Genomic DNA, 26525 nt, shown 5'->3' with positions numbered 1-26525 from the left:
ACTGACTGAGCTGCGGCCCCCAAACCCCTGAGGGACTCTCAGAGAGCTCTAACTGAAACTCTAACTCTCAGAGTGTCTAACTGAAGTAATTCGGGAGCAGAGCACTTGTTTAGCATGTTGGAAGGGGGATGGGAGTGGGTAGGGGGGTGGGGTGTTGGGATGGGGGGGTATCAGTCCAGCACCTACAAACAAGCCCACAGAAGGCCACTGAGGCACGGTTTTTAGACTATCAGGACCAGAAAATTGAGAGCCAAGAGACCCTCTTGCCTGGGAATGTCTGCAAAACTTGTTTGGCAGGCCACCTGCTTCCCCTACAGGAACCATGTGCCCAATGGTGTGTGTGTGTGTGTGTGTGTGTGTGTGTGTGTGTGTGTGTGTGTGTGTGTGTCCATAGCTGTAGGAAGTATGCAAGCCAGAAGTCACATGGTCTGTGTGGCACAACTGTCTCCACTGTTGCTGAGACAACCACCACATGTTACAGCAATAAGAAGTTTTACTGCTCCTTGAGGCACCCTCTTCCCGACCTTTCCCAATAGACCCAAGGCGAGGACAGGGCGGGGGGATGCCCAAGATCACAAAAGTGTAGGCCAAAGGTGGTTCCAGAATTCACTGCAGTAAAAACCATCTCTCCAGGCAGGTGGTGGCGGCCCATGCCTTTAGTCCCAGCACTCGGGGGGCAGAGGTAGTTGGATCCCTGTGAGTTTGAGACTAGCCTGGTCTATAAGAGCTAGTTCCAGAGCAGCCTCCAAAGCCACAGAGAAACCCTATCTGGAACCACCCACCTCAAAAAAAAAAAAAAAAAAAAAAAGACAGAAAAAGAAAACCATTACTCCACCTACTTTGCCTGGCACCTTGGAGAAAATCAGCTGATAGACCAGTTGCTTCCTCCTTTTATGAGCAATAAGGAAACAGGATATTTTCTGTTTCTTCCTTCCCAAGTTAATGTTGAAATATGATCTAAAACACTAAGCACACTTATCCCCCTCATCCTTCCAATAGTGATTAGAATTTGCAGTGGCCTCTGATGCACAGAACTTGTCTTGGGGAGAATAAAGTGGGACACCATGACCTTCACTTGTCCTAACAGAGAAACCAACATGTCATCTTGCAGAGGCAAATGGGAGAGTCTGTAGCAGAATGGACAGACCTGCATTATTAGGGAGCCTGAGTTTTTTTACACTGGACACCACCTCATTTGTTTCTCTGGGCAATGGGCAAGTTTTGTCTGCTGGCTGGATCATCATCTAAACAAAGATGTTTCTCATCTCTACCCAGGGCCCTTGCCTTGACCTCTTTTCTTCCTTTGTAAACTCCTCCTCTCTACTTAAAGCAAAAGTAGAAAGTGTGTAAGAACTGGATTCAGGGCCTGAGAGATGGCGAGAGGTTAAGAGCACTGGCTGTTCTTCCAGAGGACCCATGGCAGCTCACCACTGGATCTGACGCCCTCCTCTGGTCTCTGTGAGCACCAGGCATACATGTATTGCACAGACATGCATGCAGCAAAACACCCCTACACATTAAAAAAAAAAGAGAGACAGAGAGACAATGTCTCATGTAGGGGAGGCTGGCCTCAAACTTTCAGCAATTCTACCTGATTATATTTGCATACCACTATGCCCTGCTCCAGCCATTCATTTATTTATTCATTCATTTATTGTTTTAAACATTTATTTATTATGTATACAGTGCCTTGCCTGCATGTATGCCTGCAGGCCCAAAGAGGGCACCAGATCTCATTACAGATGGTTATCAGCTACCATGTGGCTGCTAGGAATTGAACTCAGGACCTCTGGAAGAGCGGCCAGTGCTCTTAACCTCTGAGCCATCCCTCCATGAGCTATCTCTCCAGCCCTTTATTTTTTATTTTGACACTGGGTCCCACCAATTTGCCTGAACTGAACTTGAACTCCGCACATAGAGCTCAGGGCAGGCTTTGAACTTAGGATCTGGAATTAACAGGCCTGCTCCACCAGGCTCAGCTTCCCTGACTCACTTCTTATCAGAATGTAGACCACCAGCCCCGATGGGGTCCGGCTCCTTTGTGGCGGGATACCCTGGACTGCACACAGCCTGGCACAACGTATTTATGATGCAGATGAAATAGCAAGCGTACAGGAAGCACACATCCCTTTGTAAGTATTAAATGTTGTGCTTAATGGATAGCTTTGCTTTCACGGTGCCTCTGGCTCCTGGTGCTGCTCCTCCTGCCACCAGCAGTGTCTTGAACCTTCCTCTGTTGGGGTTATCCCTTGGTGAAAATAAAGTTCAGGTATGCAGAGACACAGCATGGGCTGTGGACGGAGGATGTCAGCCTGTGCCAGGACCATAGCAGGATGTCTTCTCTCCCCAGCCCCTTTCGCTTATCCCTGCAGGACCAGAGTGTGCAAGAGGCAAGGAGGTTGAGTTGAACATCGCTGGGAACAACATAGGACCTAGAGAATCTTTGTGAAAATCTTTCTTTTTACTGGAGCTAGGCCAGCCTGGCATGCTACTACACTAGACACAGCAGAATGTCAACAAGGTCAGTACGGTTCCCCGAAGACTCTGGACCTCCAGTAAACCCAGTTTCCCCCAGGGACCTAGAATCACAATGACTTCAAGGCTTCTCAGAGTGTCATGAGTGCCCTTGCCCAACAAGATACCCTGAGCTAATGGCTGTGACCCTGTCTGAGTCAGCATCCTTGATCTTCAGCACACCATAATTCTTGATCCTCAAGAGGCAAGGGTGGCCTGAAAGGTGGATCCTCACATAGCTTACAGCCAGCCAAGGAGTCCCAAACAATGAAGCAGGAACCAGAACCAGCTGGTCTTGCTGCGGGTCATTAGCAGGGCAGCCTGGAACCCATACCATGGAAGACACTGACACTGATGAATTTGCAGGCAGTGACCACACTGACCAAGGTACTCTGTGATTCCAGGAGAACAGGCCCTTCATCTTCTCAGATCTCCTCGGAGTCCTTTATTGTGGTCCCTGGAGGCCCCTCTGGCTCCTCCGTCACTGGGGTCAGGAGGGTTTCCTGACTTGCGAACAGAGCCTGCCATCGTTACCAGCTACCACAGGCTCCACAGACTCTGCAGGCAGGCAGGAGCAGGCCACCCTCTAGCCACGAAGCCCAGCACTCCTTGTCAAAAGAGGGGTCTGGGAAACCTCTCTCCTAGAGGGAGTGATTTGGGGTCTGGGAAACCTCTCTCCTAGAGGGAGTGACCAGATTTCTCACCCAGGTTGTTTCCAATAGGAAAATAGGTGCTGTCAGCAATTTGAGCAGCCTGGACTTCTGGAACCAGGCTCCGGGGTGGTTTTCACGTCAGCCTCTGTCTCTGTAACTGAGGACCTTGGGGCTTCTTCTTTCCCCTCAGGCCCGAGGCCCTGTAGATACTTCTTCCAGCTTACCAGGTGGTGCTGGGCAGCGGAGCGGATCTCTCCACTTCTCAGGGCATAAATGATAGGATTGACCATAGAGTTAACTAGACACAGCATGGAACAGAAGGCAAAGGCCTCCTTGACTTTGTCACTCAACGTAGTGACCAGGCTATGGCCCATGAGAGCCAATGCAGGGAACCAGCATATGAGCAGAACAGCCAGTACCAGCCCCAGGGTCTTGGCCAACCTAACATCTAGCCGCATCCGAGTTATCCCAGGAACCTGCCTGTCCTGATGCTCTGCCATGCTGGCTACGTGCTGGTGGGCTTTCCAGAGAACATACCCGTAGGTGTAGATGATGCCGGCGAAGAGGATGGTAATGAATAGGAGCCATCCCAGTAGATAGTCATTGGGGATCAGTGGGAAAAGTTCCGAGCAGGAACTAGGACAACAAGTCCATCCCATGAGAGGCAGGTAGGAGATAAATGCCGAGAGGACCCACATGACACAAAGGGCCACCAGTGCCCTCCCACGGGTGACTAGAGCTTTGTAGGTAGATGGGTAGCACAGACATAGGTATCGATCAACAGCCGTCAGCAGCAGGCTGCCCACGGAGGCTGTGAAGGTCATGGTCACACTGCCAATCTTCAGCAGGAAGATGGCCTTGGAATCAACACCATGGAAGACATGGAAAATTACAAAGTTGCAGGCAAAGATCACACTGGCCAGGAAGTCAGCTCCAGCCAAACTGCCGATGAACAGGTACGAGGGCTTCCTGCGGAGCTGCTGGGAGGACAGTATAAGATACAGCACCGCCATGTTCTCCAGGGCACTTAGCAGGCCCAGCAGGGTACACAGCACCGCCACAGCTATCTTCTGGGCATCACTCAGGATCATGTAATCCTTCATAGGGTTGAACTCCAAGCCACTCTCTGAGCCATTGGTCATCTCCATCTGCCAGCATCCCTCCATGGACAGGCTTTGGCTTCTACTGGGTCTGGCCCAGGCAGCGTGACTGTGGACAGCGAGAGAAGTCTTTGGATGTTAACAGTGATGACCTCACCTGAGAGCTGACACTAATCAAGCATTTACCCACGTGCTGCAAATTATCAATTTATATTTTGTCGTCAAGTATGTAGCCTTTTCTCCAAGCCAGGTCTTTCAGTTTCCAAGTAGCAGATGTGACCGGCAAGATTTTTGGTCTTTTGTTTTCTAGAGAGACAAATCCTAAAACTTCCTTTTAAAACCAAGGGAGTTGGGCAATGATGGCACACGCCTTTAATCTTGGGAGGCAGAGGCAGGTGGATCTCTGTGAGTTCAAGGTCAGCCTGGTCTAAAAGGCTACATACACAGAGAAACCCTTCTCTAAAAACAAAACAAAAAATAAATAAATAAGATAAAAAACCAAGGGGAATTCCCAGGGGCCGACAGCCAAGACAACAAACCAAGAATGGAAAGTGAAGGCTTAGGGATCTTATTTTTCCTTTATTTATTACTATTATTGGTGTGTGTATGTGCGCGCGCGCACACAAGTACATGCATGCACGTGCTCACGTGTGGTGTGTATGTGCAGGCATGAGTGTGCCACAGAGTGTGTGTGTAGGTCAGGAATTGGTCCTTTCCTTCTACCGTAGGTTCTGGGAATTGAACTCGAGCCATCAGGCTTGCGCACCAAGCACTTTTACTCACTAAGCTACCTTGCTGGTCTGTTCTTTCAGTTTTGAGACATGGTCTCATAAGGTAGCCTTGAAGTCAAGATCCTCCTGTTTCAGGTTCCAAAGCTGCTGGGATTACAGATAGGCGTGTGCCACCAAACCTGCCTTATGGTGTGTGTGTGTGTGTGTGTGTGTGTGTGTGTGGTGTGTTGTTTGTTGGTAAGATACTAAAGGTTTAGCAACTGTTTGGGGATAGGAGACAATAACTTGGGCTTCACCTCAAGTGATGGGAAAATAAACTCTAAAAGCTATTTTGTAAGGCCTGGTGGGGGTGGGGCATGATGTTGCATGCTTTTAATCCCAACACTTGGGAGGCTGAGGCAAGCAGATCTCTATGAATTGGAAGCCAGTCTGCTACATAGTGAAACTCTGTCTCGGAAACAATTTTTTGTATACTCATGTAGGGAATGAAGCTTGCCCAGCATGAACAAAGCCCTGGGTTCAGTCCCTAGCACTGCATAAATGGGGTGTCATGACACACCTGTAATCCCAGCCCTTGTAGGGCCATCTGTGGCTATGTGAAGCCCCGTACTAAAAAACAATTGTACTTTAGATATAAGGTATAGAAGTCCTGTTAATCTGAGTATCAGATAGTGAATCATTTTTTAAATATAAACATGTCCTGAATATTGAAGAAAAAAAGTAAACATTGTACGAGGTAGTATTAAACTTCATAGGAAAGCAAACTAAATACTCCTCTAGGAAAACAAATTTCCTAAACAGATAATGGGGTGTTATTCCATCTAGAGGCCCACGGAATTTGAACTCATAAGCACAGGGACGAGCAATGATCAAGCAAGAGCTCGCAGGTGTGTCTGCTGGTAGGGTTTTATACAACTCTTGCATATACTTTATAAAGAATTAAAAGAAAGGCAGGATGGTGACGGTGCACACCTTTAATGCCAGCACTTGGGAGGCAGAGGCAGGCGGATCTCTGTGAGTTCAAGACCAGCCTAGTCTACAGGCTCCAAAGCCTCAGAGAAACCCTGTCTCAAAAGCTTAATTAAGAAGTAAACAAATAAATGAGCAAATAAATAAATAAATGGACATCATTTTGTTTGAGTTTTTCTGAGACAGACTCTCCTTGACTGTCTTGAAAGTGGCTCTGTAGACAGGCTGGCCTGGAACTCATGCCATTGTGTGCTGGGATTAATAAAGACAGCAAATATTTCAAAATTAAGAAACAAATGAGGAGGACACCTGGTGACTAGGTCTGTGATCTCAGTAACTCAGGAGGCCTGTCTGGGTGACAGATTGAGTCCAGGCCCAGCCCTAAGTCCTAGGGAGACCTCATCTCAAAAATAAATGAATAAATAAATAACTTGCAGTACATATGGAGTTGGAAGCCAGCCAGGGCTAATTATACCAACAAACCGACCAAACAACCCCCAAAATAAAGCTGTCCGCTGAGACCTTTAACTGAAGAAATCCCACTTATCTTTTCAGAAGGAGGAAATCCAGCCTGGGAAGGAGCAGAGGAAGTCAGCCACTGTGAGCTTAGATAAGCTTATGAATACATCCCATTTTGTATGTGTTTGAGACAGGCTCTCTCTGTGTGGACCAGGCTGCCTTCTGACGCACAGGGATCTGCCTGCCTCTGCCTCTGTCTGGGATGAAGGGCCTGAACCACCCCGGTCTTTGTTTACCTTTTATTTTTCTGTCCTGTGCCTGTATGAGTTTTTGTGTGTATGAATGTGCGTGTGCTTGCATGTGTGGAGGCTAACATTCAATGCTTTCCTCAATGGATCTCCACCTTTTTTTTTTTTTTTTTTTTTTTTTTTTTTTTGAGACAGAGTCTCTCTCCCAGAGCTCATCAATTCAGGCAGACTGGGATCCCAGGGATCCTTCTGTCTTTAGATTCCAGAGTGTCATAATGGTGGGTGCACACAATATCTCGTTCTCATTTTTTTAATTTAATGTGGGTAATGGGATCAGAACTCAGGTCAAAACTGGCAAGTATTTTACTGCCAGGACCACCTCACTAGCCCCTCCGCCTGCTTGTTTTTCTTTCCTTTTTGTACTTTTTAGTGTTTTGAGACAGGGCTGTCCTGAAACTTGATCTGTACACTAGGCTGATCTCAGACTCAGAGATCCACCTGCTTCTGCCTCCCGAGTGCTGAGATTAAAGGAGTGTGCCACTATACCTGGTCCTATTTTGTATTTATTTTTGTGGTTCTGGGGAATCAAATCTGGGGTCTTGTACATTCACAAGAGCCCTATCACTGATATATGTATGTATGTATGTATGTGTATATATGTGTATATATATATGTATGTATATGAATATACACATAAATATATATTTTTAGCAAAATATACATTGTATGTATTTCCCCCATCCTATTTCTCTTTCTGTGTGGCTACAGGAAAAATTTCAGTGGCATACAGGACTCCTGTTGTGTGTTTATAAGGCAGCTTCGCCTCCTGCCCACTGCAGTGCACTAGGCTGCCTGAACATATACGGTCCAAAGCTGGGTCCTCAGGACTGGAGGCCACTCTAGCTCCCCAACCCACAGCTATCAGCTGCCTCTGGTAAGAAACTTTGCCTTCTGCCCTCCAGGGCTTTGCCTCAGTTTCTGCTCCATATCCCTTCCTGACTTTCCTTTGGTTCATCTGCCCAGTGGATCCTTCCCAAGCTTGCAGCCGTGTATCAGTCTCCCAGCATATTCTGCATGGGCCAGTTTTACATACTGCCTTCCCTTCAACTGCACCAATAACCAAGAATATGGAATTTAAGTTCTATGGAACATTGTTCTTGGGGATGGAGGGACGAGACGGGTTAGCTGTTAAAGGTGCCTGCCAGAAAGTCAGACACCTTGCGTTGAACCCCTGGGACCCACATAAAAGATGGAAGGGCAGTGCTAACCCCAAAAAGTTGTTCCCTGACCTCCAGAAGCAGGCGATGACATGCTCACACCCAGATACATACATATACACTGCACACAAAATAAATAAATAAAATGGAAATAGAAATTTAAAAACATTGTTCCCAGGGGCTGCAGAGATGGCTCAGCCGTTCTTCCGGAGGACCTGGGTTCCATCACCCACATGGCTGCTCACGACTGTCTGTAACTCCAGGAGATCTGGCATCCTCACATACATGCAAGCAAAACCCCAAATGCACATAAAAATAAATAAATCTTGAAAAAATATTGTTTCTAGCCATAAAGTGATTTCATCTATACAACACTATAATCTAAAACTTCAGGTTGCAAAGATGCTGGCTGGAGATATGGCTCAGTGGACAAGATACCCTTGAGGACCTGAGTTTAGCTCCCAGGACTCTCACAAAAAGCTGGGAGTGGCCAAACACACACCTCACCTGTAACCTCAGTGTTGGGTGAGGCTGACAGAGGGGTCACTGGAGCTCTGGGCTCGGTCAGAGACCTTGTCGCAAAGAAATAAGTTAGACATCAGTAGAGCAGGACACATGACATCTGGTTTGTATACCCACACACATGTACAGATATGACACACACACAAAGTAATAATAAGTAAATAAACATAAAATAAAAGTACAGGATGGGATTTTGAGGCCTGGTGACACCTGTAATCCCAGCACTCAAGAGGCTAAGGGCAACTGCTGAGTGTTTGAGGCCAGGACACAGCGAGTTCTAAGGCTGGAAGACTGCTGGCAGTTTGATATTGGGTAACATAATGAGTTCAAGGCCAGCTTAGGCAACATAGCAAAACCCTATCTCAAAAAGAAAAAATAAGCAATAAAAATAAAACCATTATGGAATGCCTTACCTCATTCAGGGTGACTACAGTTGATGGTTGCTGGGGTGGCTGAGGCTAGTGTCGTTGTCTCACTCTGGCACAGTGTGGTCACAGACTACTGTTACTATCCAGAGTAAGGACAGGAAATGCATGCATTTGATGGACATCCTAACAAGGCAACAACAGGAAGCACAGAGCAACAGGAAACCCAGCTTCCGGTCCACACACAGATAGAAATGCCCTTTGGAGGCCACATGGTGGTCTTCTAGAAGATCTATTTCCAGGGCAAGGATGTATTTGATGCACAGAGAGACTTGGAGTTTGTCACACAGGTGGCTGCTCTGGGTCCCTCTCTGTCATTCTTATCTCATGACTTTGGGCAAGTTGCTCTCCTCTTCTATGAAGTGACAATAACATTACCCACCCATTCTTAGGTAGGCCAAGTGGACTGAGGACAGCCATTGTAGTTTTTGAAACTGAGAACTGGCAAGTTCTTTTTGATCCTTTTAGAATGTATAAAAGATCTGTCCAGCTTGGGGTGGTGGCACACACCTTTAATCCCAGTACTTGCTTGGGAGGCAGAGGCAGAGGCAGAAGGATCTCTATGAGTTGAAGGGCAGCCTGGTCTATGTGGCAAGTTTCTGGCCAGCTACATAGTAAGATGTGGTCTCAAAAACAATTAACAGTACACACACACACACACACACACACACACACACACACTCGACCCAATGCCTGCAAGAAACGCTCAGAGGTTAGTAGCACTTGCTGATCTTGCAGAGAACCAGAATTTGGTTACTAGCACCCACATGGCAGCTCACAACTGTCTGTAACTCCAGCACTCCAGCCCTAGGTTATCCAGTGCCTTCTGACCTCAGCAAACATCCGGTACAAAGGGTACATGGCACATAGACATACATGAAAGCAAAACAATCAGACACATAAAAATAAATGTTAACATTTTTAAAATTTTATTTAATTTGATTTTATGTACATTGGTGTGAGAGTGTCAGTTGCCCTGGAACAGGAGTTACAGACAGTTGTGAACTGCCATGTGAGTGCTAGGAATTGAACCTGGGTCCTCTCAAAGAGTAGGCAGTGCTCTTAACTCCAGCCCATAAATGAAATTCTTTTTTGTTTCTTTTGCTTGTTGTTTGTTTGGTTTTTTTTTTTTGTTTGTTTGTTTGTTTGAGACAGAGACAGGGTTTCTCTGTGTACTCCAGGCTGCCTTGGAACTCTCTCCATACACCAGGCTGGCCTCAGATTCACAGAGATTCCCCTGCCTCTGTCTCCGGAGTGCTGGGATTAAAGCCAAGTACCACCACTACCTGGTGACTCATCCATCTTATCAACATGTCATTGTCATTCCACACCTTCCGAGCCACAGTCATGTGCAAGTACACGATGTAGAGCCTGTTGCCAGCTGGTGCTGGACAGATGTCAGGACTAAAGAGAACCAGCCAGCCTGGCTTCCACACTTCCTGGAAATGCCTAGCCCAGAAACCCTGCTCCTGACCATGAGTCCCTGCTGGCTGGTATCTGAGGCTGTATCTGGGACCGGGACTCTACCTGTCTTTCTGGGGGTGGGGAAACTCTCAGGAACAGGTGTGGCAGGGTTTTTGTTTTCACGTGAAGTGAAAGTGTGAAGTGAAACACGGTCACAGAGGAGCTGGCCCCTGCTGCGCTACGCTGGAGGGGACAGGAAGCCCATGACTGCAGCACCCACAGTTGGAAGCTGAGACTTGATACCCCCAAAGAAACGCTGAGATTTTTGGCGGGGTGGAACCCAGAATGTCTAGGCACATGGAGGACTGCTCTTCCCTGAGTCACACCCTAGAAGTCTAGTTGTTTTTGTCTGGGACTGGGAATGAGGAGACCTGTATTCCAGTCCTGTCCTGTCACTGAGCTTTGGACTGGCCCTCTGGGTTTTTCTTTTCTCATTTCTGAAGAAGATAGGTTGATGGTGGTAATTGCTAAGGTCTCTGGATCCCAATGTACTGAGTGTGTGTATGTGTGTGTACACGAGCATGTGTGCTCTATACATTAGAACCAGGGCCTCACAATGTGTTAGACAAGAGCTCTACCACTGAGCTACATACAACCTGGGCCTTCACTCTACTAATACTTAATGTAGCCCCTCCCCCAACCTATAACAGAAAAAAAAAAAGGAGTTTGTAATTTTGTAATGTATGGAACTGTCATGCACCATCTCTGCTGTGACTCCTTTCTTCTCTCTCTTGCTCCTTCTCTCTCTCTCTCTCTGTCTCTCTCTCTCAACAGAGTTTCTCTGTGTAACAGCCCTCGATGTCCTGGAACTTACTCTGTAGAACAGGCTGTCCTGGAACTCACAGAAATCCACCTGCCTCTGCCTCCTGGGTACTGGGATTAAAGGCGCCACCACCTGGCACTCTCTAGTGTCTCTTAGTGGCCAAGGAAGTCACAGGAGTCTGCCTGGTAGAACTAATTCCCCTCAAGCCTTGTTTCTATTACCCCTCCCTCACCCTGCCCAGACTTCCATGGAGTCACCACCCACAGGTTGGACTTCTTCTCTGTCCCAGGGCTATTTTTGTTTGTGTCAAGCTTGACCACCACATGCTCCCATGGAGTCCAGTGAAAGGATGGTGGTGACACATCTCTGTCACTGTCCCAGACCTGGAGCGCCACACTGAGATCTGTCACACACAGGCTGTGTGACCTGGAGCAAGGCACTCAAACTCTCTGAGCTTCCGTGTCTTCTTTTATGAGTTGGGAAAGCAATCCAACATGCAGATTAGAAAATTATTTAAAACTAAGTAGTAAGGGTTGGGGAGATATTGAGCTGGTAAAATGCTTGCCACATCAGATGGCGTTTGATACCCCAGAACCCACATAAAAAATTGGGGTATGAGCCAGGCCTACTGGCACACACCCTTAATCCCAGCATTTGGGAGGCAGGGGCAGATGGATCTCTGAGTTGGTGCCTGGCCCAATCTACATAGTGGGTTCCAGGACAACCAGAGCTACATTATGAGACCTCGTCTCAATAAACAAACAAACAAATAAATAAAATAAATAAAAAGTAAAGTAAAAGCAAAAGCTAGGTGTGGTACTATGGATTTGTAATCTCAGCACTGGGGAGACGGAGACAGGCAAATGTCTGGGGCTTGCTGGTCAGCCAGTCTAGTAGCCGAAGCAGTGAACTCCAGGTTAGTAATAGTCGTCCTCAAAATAAAGAGGACAGCATCTAAGGAACGGCACCCAAGGCTGACCTCTGACCTCTGTAAGTACACACATACATAGAAAGAACAATAGCAACAACAAAAAAACCTAAGCAGCTGCATGGCTGCCAGAGGCATCTGGAGCAGAGCCAAGTGACTCAAAACAAAGGGTCCCAGGGCTTTCAGAGTCCCAGCCATGGCCTTGGTCCCAGTCAGCTCTGTGAGAGGCAGCAAACACTAAATGATAAATTTCAACAACAACTGTGTCAGCTCTGCCCTATCTCAGACATACATCCTGAGTTTAGAGCCACAGGGAAGAGCTTTTAGCCTATGGCAAAGCTGAATGGACACTTCATTTCTTCCAAGAAGGCAGAGAGCCATCTTCACATCCTGGACAGTTTTCATGGCCACCCCAATAAAGACGTCAGTGGCCAAAGACTCACAATAACTACCTTTGCTTTTGTTGAAATCTGTTTCCCACTTCTCCAGTCCTGAGGGGCATGCTACCCTTTCCTGAACCCTGCTTTTATTATAAGCTAGCTTAGCTTTTCTTCTGGATCCAGCTCGGCTCTTTGATAAGATGTCCTAGGGAAGGAAGGTGTGCATCCCTAAACCTCAGGCTGTCATTTTAAGGACCACAGAGATTCTTCAGTTCTCTGTGCTTGCACGGGTCCCTGCTTGTGGCCTTGCCTTCCCATCTCTGCCTGGGCACCAACACTTGGTAAATTAACTCACTAACTTGTCATCTCTTCAAACATCATCTTCCTCTTTCAATTTCCTTATAGGTTTGCAACTTCCTGTTCAGAGAAAGGGAGATGGGAACCATGTTCACACTTGTAATTTTCAAGCTGAGAGGCTGTAGGCCCCTGCATGGACTCCCGAGGCGCCTTGAGCAAGCCTGAAGCTGTTGGCCAGAACTCCTTGCCCCAAGTTTGGTACTTTTCCTGTTTTGATGACACACACCTCGTGACAACACACCTCGTGATAACACACACCTCGTAGGGAGGAGCTAAGCCTAAAATTCCTGTAATTTTCCACTGTGCTGTAAATCAGTATTTAAGCCTGTTCTTTCCCCTGAACAAACGGCATTCGGCATTTGGCCTTCTGACATTGCCATTGAACGAATGGCCCACTGTCTTGTCTTTATTTCAATCTCTAGGCCTTTGCCCAATTCGTGGAACAGATGGTAGCGCGGGTGCTACAAGAGGCCATGGCTTTGAGGTGAAGCAGTGTTCCCTGAGCAAATGGATCCAAAGGGGGCCAGCCATTCTCCCTAAAACCACAGCAAGTGGCAGCCCGGCTTTATGACGGGAGGTCAGCTTTGTAAATGCACAGGGACAGATGGATGACTTTACCACTGGTTATATTCCATGGGGGAAATCACATCCTTTTTCTCATATTTCCTACGTTGTTGTTGTTTCTTGTTTTGGGAGTTTTTGTTTGTTTTTTGGGAAGTCTTGGCTGTCCTGAAACTCACTCTGTAGACCACATTGACCTCAACCTCACAGACACCTGTCTGCCTCTGCCTTCCAAGTGCTGGGATTAAAGGTGTGCGCCACCAGTCCTGGCTCTGTCTTTTATATTTCTACCACACACACACTTTTTAAAAACTGGGGACTCTGAACCTTGGGCCTTGAGAGGACCAGGAAGGAGCTCTGCCACTGATCTACAGCTGCAGCTTTCTTTTTTTCTTTTTTTCTTTTTTTTTTTTCTTATTCATGTCCCCACTGGAGAATTTGGGCCACACGTCTTGACTTTCTCACTGAAGATCTGCCAGACAGGCTACTGAGCTCTAGAGTGGTGGTTCCGCCTCGGGTTATTGGCTTTGTGCCCTTAGGTAGAATTACTCTTTCTTGTTTTATGTTTCCTTATCTAGACCAACAGTTAAGCATGCCTGTAATCCTAGCTGCACTCAGGAGTGCGAGCCAGGAGAACTTAAGGACTGGAAATTAGAGGTCCGGCCTGGGCTACACATCTAAGAAAAGGCGGAGTAGGGCTGCTGGAGCTGAGGCTGAGTGCTTCCTGCCCCTTTCAGAGGACCAGAGTTTGTTTGTTAGCACCCACACGAAGGCTACAAACATATAGCTCCAGCTGCAGGGGACAGCATGCCTTCTGGCTTCTGTGGACACACATAGCATATAGTCACATAAACACAAACAAATAAACAAGTAAATGATGGTGGGTGAAATGGTTTGCTGCAATCCTATTGCCTGGGATGCTGACAGAGGAGACTCGGGAGTCCAAAGCCAGTTTTAGGCCAGCCTGGGCTACATGAGTGTGGTGAATAAAAATGACCCCTGTAGGCTCACAAATTTCAATGCTTTGTCATCAGAGAATGCCATTACTTGAAAAGAATTTAGGGATGTGGCTTTAGCTGGGAGGATCTCTGTGAGTTTGAGGCCAGCCTGGTCTACAAAGCTAGTTTCAGGACAGCCAGGGCTACACAGAGAAACCCTGACTCAAAAAACAAACAAAACACGCTCTCTCTCACACACACACACACACACACACACACACACACACAGAGAGAGAGAGAGAGAGAGAGAGAGAGAGAGAGAGAGAGAGAGGTGGCTTTGTTGGAAGAGGTGTATCACTGGGAGTAACTTTGAGGTTTCAGAAGCCCCAAGCCAGGCCTACTGGCCCCCCCCCCAGCTGCCTGTGGACCCAAATGTAGACTTTTCAGGCCCCTTCTCCAGGACCATGGCTGCCTGTGTGCCACCATGCTCCCCACCATGACGACAATGGGCTAACCCTCTGAAACTAACTGTAAGGCACCCCCAATTAAATGCTTTCTCCCTGAGACCCGCCATGGTCATGGTGCCTCTTCACAGCAATAGAACCGTGGCTAAGACAGCGAGACACCATCTAAGGACGAAAGGGGAGCAGAAGCAGCCCTTGTGTCCCCTGTGGCCGTAGGTGTGGGGACTCCCTGTGCTGGGCCTAACTCAAGTTCTCTGCTAGTTGGCAGGGAATACGGGTGACAAAGTCACATTTGCTGTGTCTTTGCTGTGTGTGTGGGGGGGCTGGAGGTGTGAAAGAAGGGTGAAGATGGAAAACAGGGAGAGAAGGGGGCGGGAGCTTCAGGTCAGGACTTTTGCAGGTACCTGAACAGGAAGCTAAGGATGTGCCAGAGATTTGCGTGCAGAAGTCAGCACCTGCCAGCAGCCCACTGTGACAAGAGCCTTGGACCAAAGGAATAGACTCTTAGGTTTTGGGTTTAGGCCTGGTAGGACTGAAGGACTTGGGACCAACAGCCCCCATGAGATCTCGAAGGCCTGCTTGACTTGGAAGTGTGGGTATGTCAGCTTGCAAAAGTGCTAGCCTGATCGAGTGAGTGCCCAACGGCTGCTTTTGAACTCCCCTGTCTTGAACCCTTCACCATCCTGAACACCGTTCCCAGGCTGCACAGAGGCTCTGAAAGGTAAACATGTAGTGTGGATTCTGGGAGAGAAGTGATGCTCCTCTGCAGCATACGTGTGGAGGGGTCAGTTCCCTCCTTCCGTCATATACAGGTTCTGGGGATCAAAACTGGGTCATTGGATTTGGTAGCAAGCTCCTTTCTCTGCAAGCCATTGCACACCTGCTACAAGTAGGGGGTTTTGTTTGTTTGTTTGTTTGTTTTGAAACAGGGTTTTTCTGTGTAGATTTGGAGCCTATCATAGCACATGCTCTATAGACCAGGCTGGCTGGCCTTGAACTCACAGAGATCCTCCTGCCTCTGCCTCCCGAGTACTGGGATTAAAGGTGTCTGCCACCACTGCCCAGCTTTTTTTTTGTGTGTGTGTTTTTTTGCAAATAGTTTTTTATATAGTTGTTGAATTGTCTTTGCTATAAAATAAAACAAAGCAAGGAAGCTAATATTTATTCTTAATAGATTATTTTATAATAAATATATAACAAACATATTTACTATATATGTATAATAAACAATAATACTTAATAAGCCCATTGTTTATACGAGAAGAAAATTTTTGAGACAGCATCTTGCTCTGTAACTCAGACTGGTCTCGAACCCAAGTTTCCCCTGTCTCAGCTTCTGTGCACTGGGATTACAGGCTAGTACCACTACACCTAAGTTAAAGTAACATGTGTTTTTGACTTTTTAAAAAAATGCATATGTGTGTGTGTCCCACTGTGGGCGTGTGCAAGGAAAGACAGGTGCTGGGGGGTGGGGTGTTGGATCCACTGGAGCTGGAGCTACAGGCGATCCTGAGTCACTAATCAGCAGCAGATCGGGAAATCAAACACAGGTCCTCTGCAAGAGCAGTACTCAATCTTGACTACTGTCTTAGTTTGGGTTTTTATTGCTGTGCAGAGACACCATGACCTCGGCAACTCTTATACAGAAAACATTTAACTAGAGTAGCTTGCTTACAGCTTCAGAGCTTCATTCCATCATTATCATGATGGGGTTCAGAGAGGCCCAGGTGGTGCTGGAGCTGAGAGTCCTACTGTTGTCTCAGAGGCAGCAGGAAGTCACACTGTCACACTGAGTGAAACGAGACCTCAAAGCCCACCCAAACGTTCCCCAACAAGGTCACACCTCCTAACGGTGTCTCTCCCTTTGGGGATCATTTTCTTTAAAACCACCATAACTATTGAGCCATCTTTTCATCCAGAAATAATGTCTTTTTTTTTTTTTTTTTTTTTTTTTTTTTTTGCTTGTTTGTCAAGACGTGCTTTCAGCTGGGTGGTGCTGGCACACACCTTTAGTCCCAACACTCAGGAGGCAGAGGCAGGAGGCTCTCGAGTTCAAGACCAGCCTGGTCTACAAGAACTAGTTCCAGGATAGCCTCAAAGCCACAGAGAAACCCTGCCTCAAAAAACAAACAAAAGACATGCTTTCTCCATGTAGCTCTGGCTGTTCTAGAACAGGCTCTATAGACCAGGATGGCCAAGAGATTAGCATACCTCTGCCTCCTGAGTGCTGGGATTAAAGGCATATGCCACCACAGCCTGGCTTAGAAATAGCATCTCTTTAATGAAAATACCCTTACTGCCTGATTGGTAACTGCTGCTGCTCAGCCTGCTGAACTGGTGGCTGTGGTTGAGTTTCTGCCATAGCAGGCACAAGGGGCTTTGTGTGTGTGTTGTCATCCTCTCTTTTGTCACTCTTATTCATATTCATGGCACATATTCTGGTTTTGTCCTGGCATTTGCACCCAGGGCTTCCTGCATACCAGGCAAGCACTGAACCACTGATATTACACATCCCCAGACTTTTCTTTGAGATGCTTTCACTGTGTAGCCATGGCTGGCCTAGAACTCTTAATGTAGACCAGGCTGGGCTATGGTAGGTCATAGTGATGTTCCTGCCTCTGTTTCCTGAGTCCCGGGATTAAAGGCACACGTATCATACCTGGCCAATCTAGCCTTTAATTTTTTTTTTTATTTTTTATTTTTATTTTTTGGTAACTTTTGGGACAGGCTCTTGCTAAAGTGCCCAGGATGGCTTTGAACTCATGATTCTTCTATTTCAGCCTTTCTAGTAGCTAGCTGGTACTATGTTATCTGTTTTTCTTTTTTGTTTATTTGTTTGTTTTGTTTTTCGAGACAGGGTTTCTCTGTATTGCTTTGGAGCCTGTCCTGGAACTCGCTTTATAGACCAGGTTGGTGTCGAACTCACGGAGATCCACCTGCCTCTGCCTTCCAAGTGCTGGGATCAAAGGCATGAGCCACCAATGCCCCGGCATTATCTGTTCTTTAAAATAAAATAATTTATTTGTAACAGAACAGATGGTAATTGTCTGTTTATGGCTACATAGTAGTGGGGTAGCCAGAGCTCCAAAGGGTCACCCTGCCTCAAAGAAAGAAAGAAACAAGCATACAAAGAGACTTGGTGATGGGAAGGTGGGAAGGACTGGCTGATGAGCTCTCCCTCTCTCTGGGCATAGCTCTGGGGAGATCTTCAGCTTTGATTAGGGACTGTGGGGAGACCTGGGTGGGAGAGTGTTGTGAGAATACCACCTGGGGTGGCCCACCACTCTGTCCATAATGTGCTTTCTGTAGGGAAGGAATTTTCATGCCAACTCAGGTAGTACTGCCCTGGGGTGGGTGCGTGGAAGAAAGAAACCTGAATGATGACAAGGTCTGTCTGTATCTATCTATGTGTCTATGCATTTATCTATGTATGTATGTATGTATGTATGTATGTATGTATGTATGTATCTATCTATCTATCTATCTATCTATCTATCTATCTTTTTCGAGACAGGGTTTCTCTGTGTAACAGCCTTGGCTGTCCTGGAACTCACTCTGTAGACCAGAGTGTTAACGAACTCCCAGAGATCCACCTGCCTCTGTCTCCCAAGCACTGGGATTAAAGGCATGCACCACCACTGCCCAGATGATGGATGACAAGGTCTTAGCACCGTGGTTTCCCTGCACATCAGGAACAGGACATGGTGGGCTTTGTGTTGGGCTTTCTTAACCCCCTGTGGTTTTCCCTGCTGGCTGTGAAGCTCTTTCTTTCTGGCTTGGCCAGATTTCACAGAGTGAAGTCCTGACCCACCTATGATTTTGATTTGTTCAAATGGTTGCAGGGTCAGGATGGGAGGTGCAATTCAGTCAGGTTTCCCCAACAGAAGAGGGGGTGTGGGAGAGGGATATGAAGTAACTTTAAACACTCTGTTACTTATGATAATATTAATAACATTACCATTAGTGTTGAGTGAGACTTTTGAATACTGTGAGCCACAAAATGCACTTAGCAACAAGACAATGTCATTGTTGTTGTTGTTGGTGGTGGAGGTAGTGATGGTGCTGTCAAACCACACCATATCTTGCTAGGAAAACTTACTCATGGGCTCTGGGGCTGCTAAGATCTGGTAGTAGTGACAAAGCAGCTGGCAGGGACCCAGGAACAGCTGGACAGAAGCTGACAGATGAATTAAACCTGCAGGGACAGACCTGTCTTGGAGGGATGGGCTGAACCTCTGGAGGACAGATCTTCCTGCATGTTCCTCCTATGCTTACAGGCTGAACTGGAATTTGAGGCCAGCCTGGGCTAGATAATAAGAATTTATTTATTGCTGCTTTTGTTTTATTTTATTCTTTTGGTTTTTCAAGACAGGATTTCTCTGTGTAGCCCTGGCTGTTCTGGAACTCCATCTGTAGACCAGGCTGGCCTCGAACTCAGATATCTACCTGCTTCCTCTTCTTCTCTAATGCTAGGATTAAAGATGTATGTCAAAGTTGGAGACCAGCCTGGTCTGCAAGAGCTAGTTCCAGGACAGCCTCTAAAGCCACAGAGAAACCCTGTCTCAAAAAACCAAAAACCAAAAAAAAAAAAAAAAAGAAAAAAGATGAATATCAACATGCCCTGCTTGTGGTTTAGGTTTTAAGGTTTACTTTATTGTTTATTTTTGTGTATATGTATGCACCGGATGTACATGTGAGTGTAGTTGTCTGGGAAAAGCCAGATTGTGGTAGAGGATTCCCTGGAGTCAGGATTATTGCAGTTATGGGCCACCCTGTGTGGGTGTTGGATTTAAACTCAGGTCCTTTGCAAGAGCAATACACACAACACTGAGCCATTCCTCCAGCCCCATAAGAAGAATTTAAACTAAACCTAACACATTATATCACTTGTAAAGCAGGGAGAAGCCCAAGTTTAATTTTGTAAACAATGCATGTAATTTGAAGTTTATTTTACTTCTGCTGTCCAGTTTCATTAAGTTTGCGCGCGCGTACGCACGCACACACACACACACACACACACACACACACACACACACGCAAACAAATAAATCTACTTTAATGAAACAAACCAGCAAGCATGTAAGTGTGCAGGAAAGGTTTTAGTGAGAAAAAGAGGTGTGCAGATAGCAGAGGAGACAGTAAGACCTGGGTGGCCCGGACCTTTCTCTTCATTCAGGAAAAACAAAAACAAACCCCCAAAAGACAGTCCAGGAAGGAGGGGCTGGCAGCAAGGCTGGAAGCCTGTTCCTTACTTCAGTGGGCATGCCTTCTGCTTTACACGGATACCTGGCTTTGTAAGTTCGTACACGGTTATAAAACAGACCGCCCCCAGCATTACTGAGTCTCCAGCATTACTATTATGAAGTGAGGGTCCATGTTTCTCATGATTTGGCACTTAAAAAGTCAATATATATTGCTGGGCAGTGGTGGCATATGCCTTTAATACCGGCACTCGGGAGGCTGAGTCAGTAGGGCCCTGAATTTAGGGCTACCCTGTGTTATACAGTGAGTTCAAGGCCAGGCTAGACTATATAGGGAAACCTTATCTCCCCAAACAATCTCCCCCCACAAGTGAATTTATACCTTTATTTTATTTTTTTATTCTCTTTATGTGTTGCATATACATACGTGTATACATGTGTATAGCCCTGAGGTGTCTTTCTCTATCACTCGCCATCTTCAATGAACCCCGTGCTGGAAGTTTCAGAGAGACTGGCTGGCCAATGAGCTGACTATAATCTCTGAAACCTAGCATTGATGTTACAGTTATGAGGCACCACACTTGACAGTTCTGTGAGTACTGGGCTTCCAAACTCACATTGTCCTCATCTCCCAGCAAGGACAAGCACTTTGCTCACTGAGCCATCCCTGAAGCCCCTAATTTATTCCTTCAAAAAAAAAAAAAAAAATTGAGGGCTGGAGAAGTGCTCATCTGTTAAGAGTGTTTGCAGCTCTTGCAGAGGACCCAAGGTCCCCATACTCATGTTGGGTGGCTCACACCTGCCAAAAACTCTAGCTCCAGTAGATCTGTCTGACATTTCTATCTTCTGTACAGGTTTTTGCCTGAACACTTTTCTGTACATCATGTTCATGCCGGGTGCACACAGAAGCCAGAGAGGGCATCAGATTCCCCTACAGATTGTTTGAAAAGCCATGTGGGTATAGAACTGGGAATTAAACTTGGGTCATCTAGAAGAGTAGCTATTGCTCTTAACCACTGAGCCATCACTCCAGCTCTCATTAAAAAAAAAAAAAAAGTTTGCCAAAGCTAGGAGTCGTGGCACAGGCTTGTACTTCCAGCACTCGGAAGATGGAGGCAAGAGGATCTTGAATTCTAGGTTGGCCTGGGCTATACAGTATGTCACAAACCAAAACAGCCAAACATTTGTTCTGCCACTCTGGCCACTGACACCCAGACTGTCCCTTGACTGATCTTTGACATGCTCTTAGTTTTTTAGAAAGGCCAGATATATTCTGGTTGGTTGTTCTCCACCTTTGTCTAGCTTAGTCTACGAACCCTTTCTTCTTGCTTTTGGGGTGTGGATGCTCCTGACCAATATCTGTCCAAATCACACCTCTGTCATACGCCTCTAGTAAATTGCAATCCTACATCTCCAACATCTTCTAGATGTGTTGAACTGTTCTCCATAGGTCCCCCAAACTCCCCCCCACCCAGTACCCAAACACATCCACCGGGTGACACACAGGAAGGACTCAACTGTATTCACACAGAAGCACCACTGTGAATGCACCTGTGGTTCTCAAAGAGGAACTAAGGCAGGGCACAACCCCTAGGGAGCCATGGGAATCACTGTGGCAGGGCAGAAGTGGTTTGAGTGGGAGGCTCTGGGTGCCATAGGTTCAAGGCTACCCGCTGGGCAGTGGGAGAAGGTTGTAGGGAAATAGGGGGGAAGAGAAGCCACAAAACTTATAGGACACTAAACCTATAAAGTCACTTTTGAGTGAGGTCCCACCAACACCCTCTCCTCATAGAACCCCAGCAGTCCCCGGGGTGGGGTGGGACGCTAAATCCATTGTAGCCCAGCCTAGCTTGTCTGTCTTTCTTGATAGCATTTAAGGACTCCACCACTTGGGGGAGGCATGTTTTCTGGGCTGTGCTGAGAGAAGGGCTTCCAGACACAGAAGCCATGGCCAATTGCCCTGACTTTGCTGGGTTCCTACTTTGGGCTTGGCAAAGCAGTTACCCTCTAGACCCCAACTCTCTCATAGGATCAGGGTGTGAAGGCATAAGACAATGCCAGTGACAGCCACCAGCACAGGGAGGGAAATCCCGTGGAGAGACTGCTAGGGAATGAGGAATCCCCTGGGTTTGTGGTTGGAACCTCAGGGCCCAACACACAATATAATATGCTCCTCTCTCCCTGTAGTCAGGCTCCCAGGCTACATGTTCTGTGGCATCTGAAACATGCTCTGCAAGTGACAGTTCTGTGTCAGTGGTGACCTGAACTGCGCCTTCACGCCTATGGGGGATTCTCTACCCTGCCCACCTGTTTGGCTTGGCTAAGCCTGGCCTGGTTGTTTTGAGAGAGCCTCTTTCACATGTAGCCCTGACCGGCCTTGAGCTCTCTATGCGAGTCTGGATGATTGAACTTCTGGTCTTCCTGCCTTCCCCTCCTGAGTGCTGGGATCACAGGCCTGTGCCACCATTCCTGCTGCTTGTGACTCTGGGTCTAGAAACTATGAGGTCTTGATTTGAGCAATGACTCCGCCCACCACCTAGGGTATTTTTAAAATCTGGGTGGGCTTTGCACCTTACAAGTGTGAGTTGCCACGAGTCAGTGTGGAGACCACCCAAGGGGAGGCCACTGATGGATTTAAGGCATGAACAGGCATGTGTGTGAGGCAGGCTGGGAAACCATGGGCTGCATTGGTGTCACTGAAAGCACAGAGATTCAGGAAGTGATGCTAATCACTCAGTGTCACCTAGCTAGTCAGGGCGGGTGGCTTGGGTCTGTCACAAGACAAGGCGCCTTCTACTCCCGCCTGCTCCCCACTGCCTTGACCGCGTGACATTGTGCAAGTCTGTGCCGCTGCTGAGTCTTGCTCTCCTTATCTGTAAGATATGGCTCTCAGCTCTCAGCAGATAGCCTGTGAGTCTCCTGCCCGAGAGGCTTTTCGCAATCAATCATTTGGTGTAGAAGCAGAAGCTGCTGGAAGACAGCACTCCTAGGCCTTTGTGAGAACCCTGCTCAGGGAGAGGGAGCCAATGCCCAGGTGGGTGAGAGGAAAGAGCTTCTGTTTCTAAGCTAAACAGAGGCTTCTGTTTAGCTCTTGGACTAGAAAGCAATCACAGGCCAATCACAAACCAATGGTAGTGGCTAAAGCCTTTAATCCCAGTACTGGAGAGGCAGAGACAGGTGGATTTCTGTAAATTCAAGGACACCCTGATCTACAGAGTGAGTGCCAGCTACACAGGAAAACCCAGTCTTGAAAAGGACGATTCTGGGGGGGCTGGGCTCAGATCCCTGGAGAGTTTGGGGGAAGGCGAGTGTTGGGTAGTTCACCGTAAATTCAAACAGTAAGGACAATGTCTTAAGTCTTGACAAAGAAACTGGGTCTCCAGCTCTTCCAGGGACACAATAAGGCTGGAGCAAGCAGGGAATCACAGGCACTGGGATAATAGATATCTCTGATTGGAATGAAGCTCTGTATGTGACCTGTGGGTCAATTCCTACAGGCTTGGCAGGATGAGGCGCAGAGCTCTATTGCATGTAATTCCATCAGAATAAATGCAAGGTTCAGGCCCCCTGAGAACACGCAGTAAGAGTAACAAGAGTGGAAGGGATGAGGACACAGCTCACCTGGCCTTTAGAACGTTTGCTGTGCAAGCATCAGGGCTTTCCTTGGAGTTTTCAGAGCCCGCATGAAAAACCTGGCACAGTGCCTTTAATCCCAGCACGGTAAGGGGGAGACAGGAGGATTCCTAGGACTCACCAGCCAGCCAGACTAGCTGAACCAGTGAGTCCCAGATTCAGTGAGAACTGGTCTTAAAAAATAACATGGAGATCAACAGAAGATTCCCAACACCAACCTCCCTAGCTTCCACAAGCACACCCACACAGGTGCGTGCACACACAAAGAAGACAGGAGGAGATGGGAGGTGGCCATTTTGCCAGCTTAATGGAGGAGTCTGGGGAAGGATGACCTCATTGGTGGAGAGTCACATGGACCCATGCAGGTTAGGAAGCAAGCAAGCTCCCTTGAGCCATAGCAGTCCCAGAACTGGGACGTCCTCAAACTTCCTGAATCTGTCACCAGACCTTCTGCCCTGTCCTGGCTTTCATGACCATAATGCAGCTCCCTTGAGGCAAATTCCTATTCTGAGGAAGGAGCTGGTGCCTCCTATTCTCATTTCTAACCCACAGCATGGGGGAGTGGGCAAGGGCAAGCTCTCATTCGCTCAGTGCAGTTGTCTATTTCCAAGCAATGCCATCCGTCTGTGCCTTTACCACAAGCCTGAGGGTGACACTCTTGGAACTGTTCTGTACAGAAGAGAAAGCTGAGGGGCAGAGCAGTGGAGATAGGGTTCTACAGGGGTCTCCATCTCAGGGCCCCCACTCTACATCTCTTCCCCCAGTGACCTCTATGGGAGCAGAGTCTCTGGTCCAGTGCCTTCAATCAATCACCTCATTGCACCTCGGCTTTTTGTATTGTTTTGGGTTTTTTCTTCTATAAAACAAGGCTCTGGATTGCCTGGGTGAGCCCAAAGACCTTAGTCTCCTGGGGCCCTTTTCAAATTTCCCCATCTGCTATGGTAGTTAAAGAGTAAGCTAGGAAGCCAAAATTTCTGCTTCAAGTCAGTGTTCTCAAGTGATGCCCCTGGGACTTCGGGGAAGTGGCACATAGCCTCCTTCTGCCAAACAGGCGATATGGTAGCATAATTTACCACAGACACTGAGTATTTGTGTTGTCAGCATCTAATAAAGGAAACCTTGGCGAGGCCTTGGACAGAGCCCAGCCCACAGAGATCTGTCTGTGCTGTGGAATTCTGTTTCCTGGGCGTGTGTGGTCCTTTCTCTACAGCTGTGGTTATCTACGAAAGGCCTGCAAAAGATCAGGCCTGCTACCAATCTCCTTGTGTGGCAGTCATTAGACCCTCACCTGACATTCCAGCCACTCCCTTGCTCCTGCCCCGCCCCTTGTAGTCTTGGGAGGTGCTTTGAGCACTTGTCACCAAGCTGGGGTGGGCTTTTTGATGATATGGTTGCCCGAGCCACCCATGTTCCTGCAAACAACCCCGATATATAACTCATCAGTTCTCTAAACTGGTCTAAAAGGAAAATTTCTTTGGTCTAGCGTGGCTTTCTGTTTCTGGGTAAATAGAATAACTCCCCAAGAAAAGTCACCTAAGTAGTTGGGTTTTATTATTGTGGTGAGCAACAAGGAAAAGTCCTGCCTCAGGAGGGTTAGCCTTGAGCATCAATTGCTGTGACCCATGTTCCTGGTCTGACATCCATCCCCCTGCCTCAGACAGCCCGTAGCTCCAGAGAGAAGGGCTGAGGTTAGAACACAGGCTTTCTGGAATGAGGAGTCTAAAAACAAACAAACAAACAAACAAAGCAAGCTACTCACGGTTGTCAGCGGATGGGCCCCCGGAGCCTGGAGAGCCTTCCTGGCTATTTTGTATTCAGATCCACAGGCTCAGCCTGGGGTTCAGAGAGCCGCAGCTCCAGCTGGTTTCTCTTGGTTTTGCCCTTTTGTAAACGAGTGAGAGGAGGTCTGGTCCGTCCCTGTTACCACTTCCCTTCTGGGTCCCCAGTGCCAAAGTGTTCTTGCCCTGCCGTTGAGTGAGTTCTCTTTTCCTAGAACTCTGGCCAGGATAGGGCATAGGCCTGGGCCCTAAATTCCAGAGTCTTGAATTCTAATCCAGCCTAGGCATGTGATGTCCAGCAATTCACTTGACCTCTGTAAAGTTTAGCTTCTTTGTCCGTGATGATATGCCAGGCTACACGTGTGCCTCCTGTACCTCCCCCACACTTGCCCAGAGCTTTGAAATGCAAACGCCTACAGGTGTTGACAAATTATATGAATGAATGATGGGTGCTTGTTCTGGTTTCATACTGTGGCTGTGACATATACCATGATCAAAAGCAAGTTAAGAAGCTGGGCATGGTGGCACACACTTTTAGTCCCAGCACTTGGGAGGCAGAGGCAAGAGGATCTCTGTGAATTCAAGGCCAGCCTGGTCTACATGGCAAGTTCCAGGATAGTGAGGACTACAAATAGAGACCCTGTCTCACAAAAGAAAACTCAGAGCAACAACCAAAGCAAGTGAGGGAAAGAAAGGGTTTATTTCGGTTTAAGGTAACAGTTCATCATTGAGAGCCATCAAGGCAGGAACCCAAGCAGGTTCTTGAAGCGAGGACTGCTTGCCATTCCACACAGTATAACCTCTGACCAAGGGACTTGCCAAGGAAGCAAAATAAGAACCAGGGAGGGTGCTGCTTGCTGGCTGGATGGCAGCCCAGCTTATACCCTGCTAGCTCTACCTTGGTTTTTACTGCGAAATCTCTCACTGGGATTCAAGAACTTGGCTAGGCTGGTTGTCTCCACCCAGTGCTGGGATTATAGGTATTTACCACCATGCCTGGCTTTATTTTATTTTACTATTTATTTCTAATGTGTATGCCTGTTTTGCCCACATGTATATATGTGCACAACAAAGATCAGAAGAGGGCTTCGGATCTCCTGGGACTAGAGTAACAGCCAATTGCAAGCAGCCATGTGGGTGTTGCGAATTGAACCTGAGTCCTCTGGAACAGTAGCTGTTGCTCTTAACCACTAAGCCAACTTTCCATCACCCTTTAAATG

At 47.4% G+C, this 26525-nt stretch overlaps 1 protein-coding gene across 1 annotated transcript; it reads right to left on the bottom strand.

The window, feature by feature from the left end:
• Window positions 1–837: 837 nt before the first annotated feature.
• Window positions 838–25642, bottom strand: Cnr2 (cannabinoid receptor 2). Its single transcript, XM_051173597.1, has 2 exons — window positions 25287–25642; window positions 838–4376 (listed from the first exon to the last, which is right to left on the bottom strand). The coding sequence occupies exon 2, from the start codon at window positions 4331–4333 to the stop codon at window positions 3251–3253; it is 1083 nt and encodes a 360-aa protein (XP_051029554.1). The 5' UTR covers window positions 4334–4376; window positions 25287–25642; the 3' UTR covers window positions 838–3250.
• Window positions 25643–26525: the final 883 nt, after the last annotated feature.

This window comes from Phodopus roborovskii, unplaced genomic scaffold, assembly GCF_943737965.1.
Source record: "Phodopus roborovskii unplaced genomic scaffold, PHOROB, whole genome shotgun sequence".
In the NCBI taxonomy this organism is placed as follows: domain Eukaryota; kingdom Metazoa; phylum Chordata; class Mammalia; order Rodentia; family Cricetidae; genus Phodopus; species Phodopus roborovskii.
Note: the sequence above shows the minus strand (reverse complement) of the source record. Positions and strands in the feature narration are given on the sequence as shown.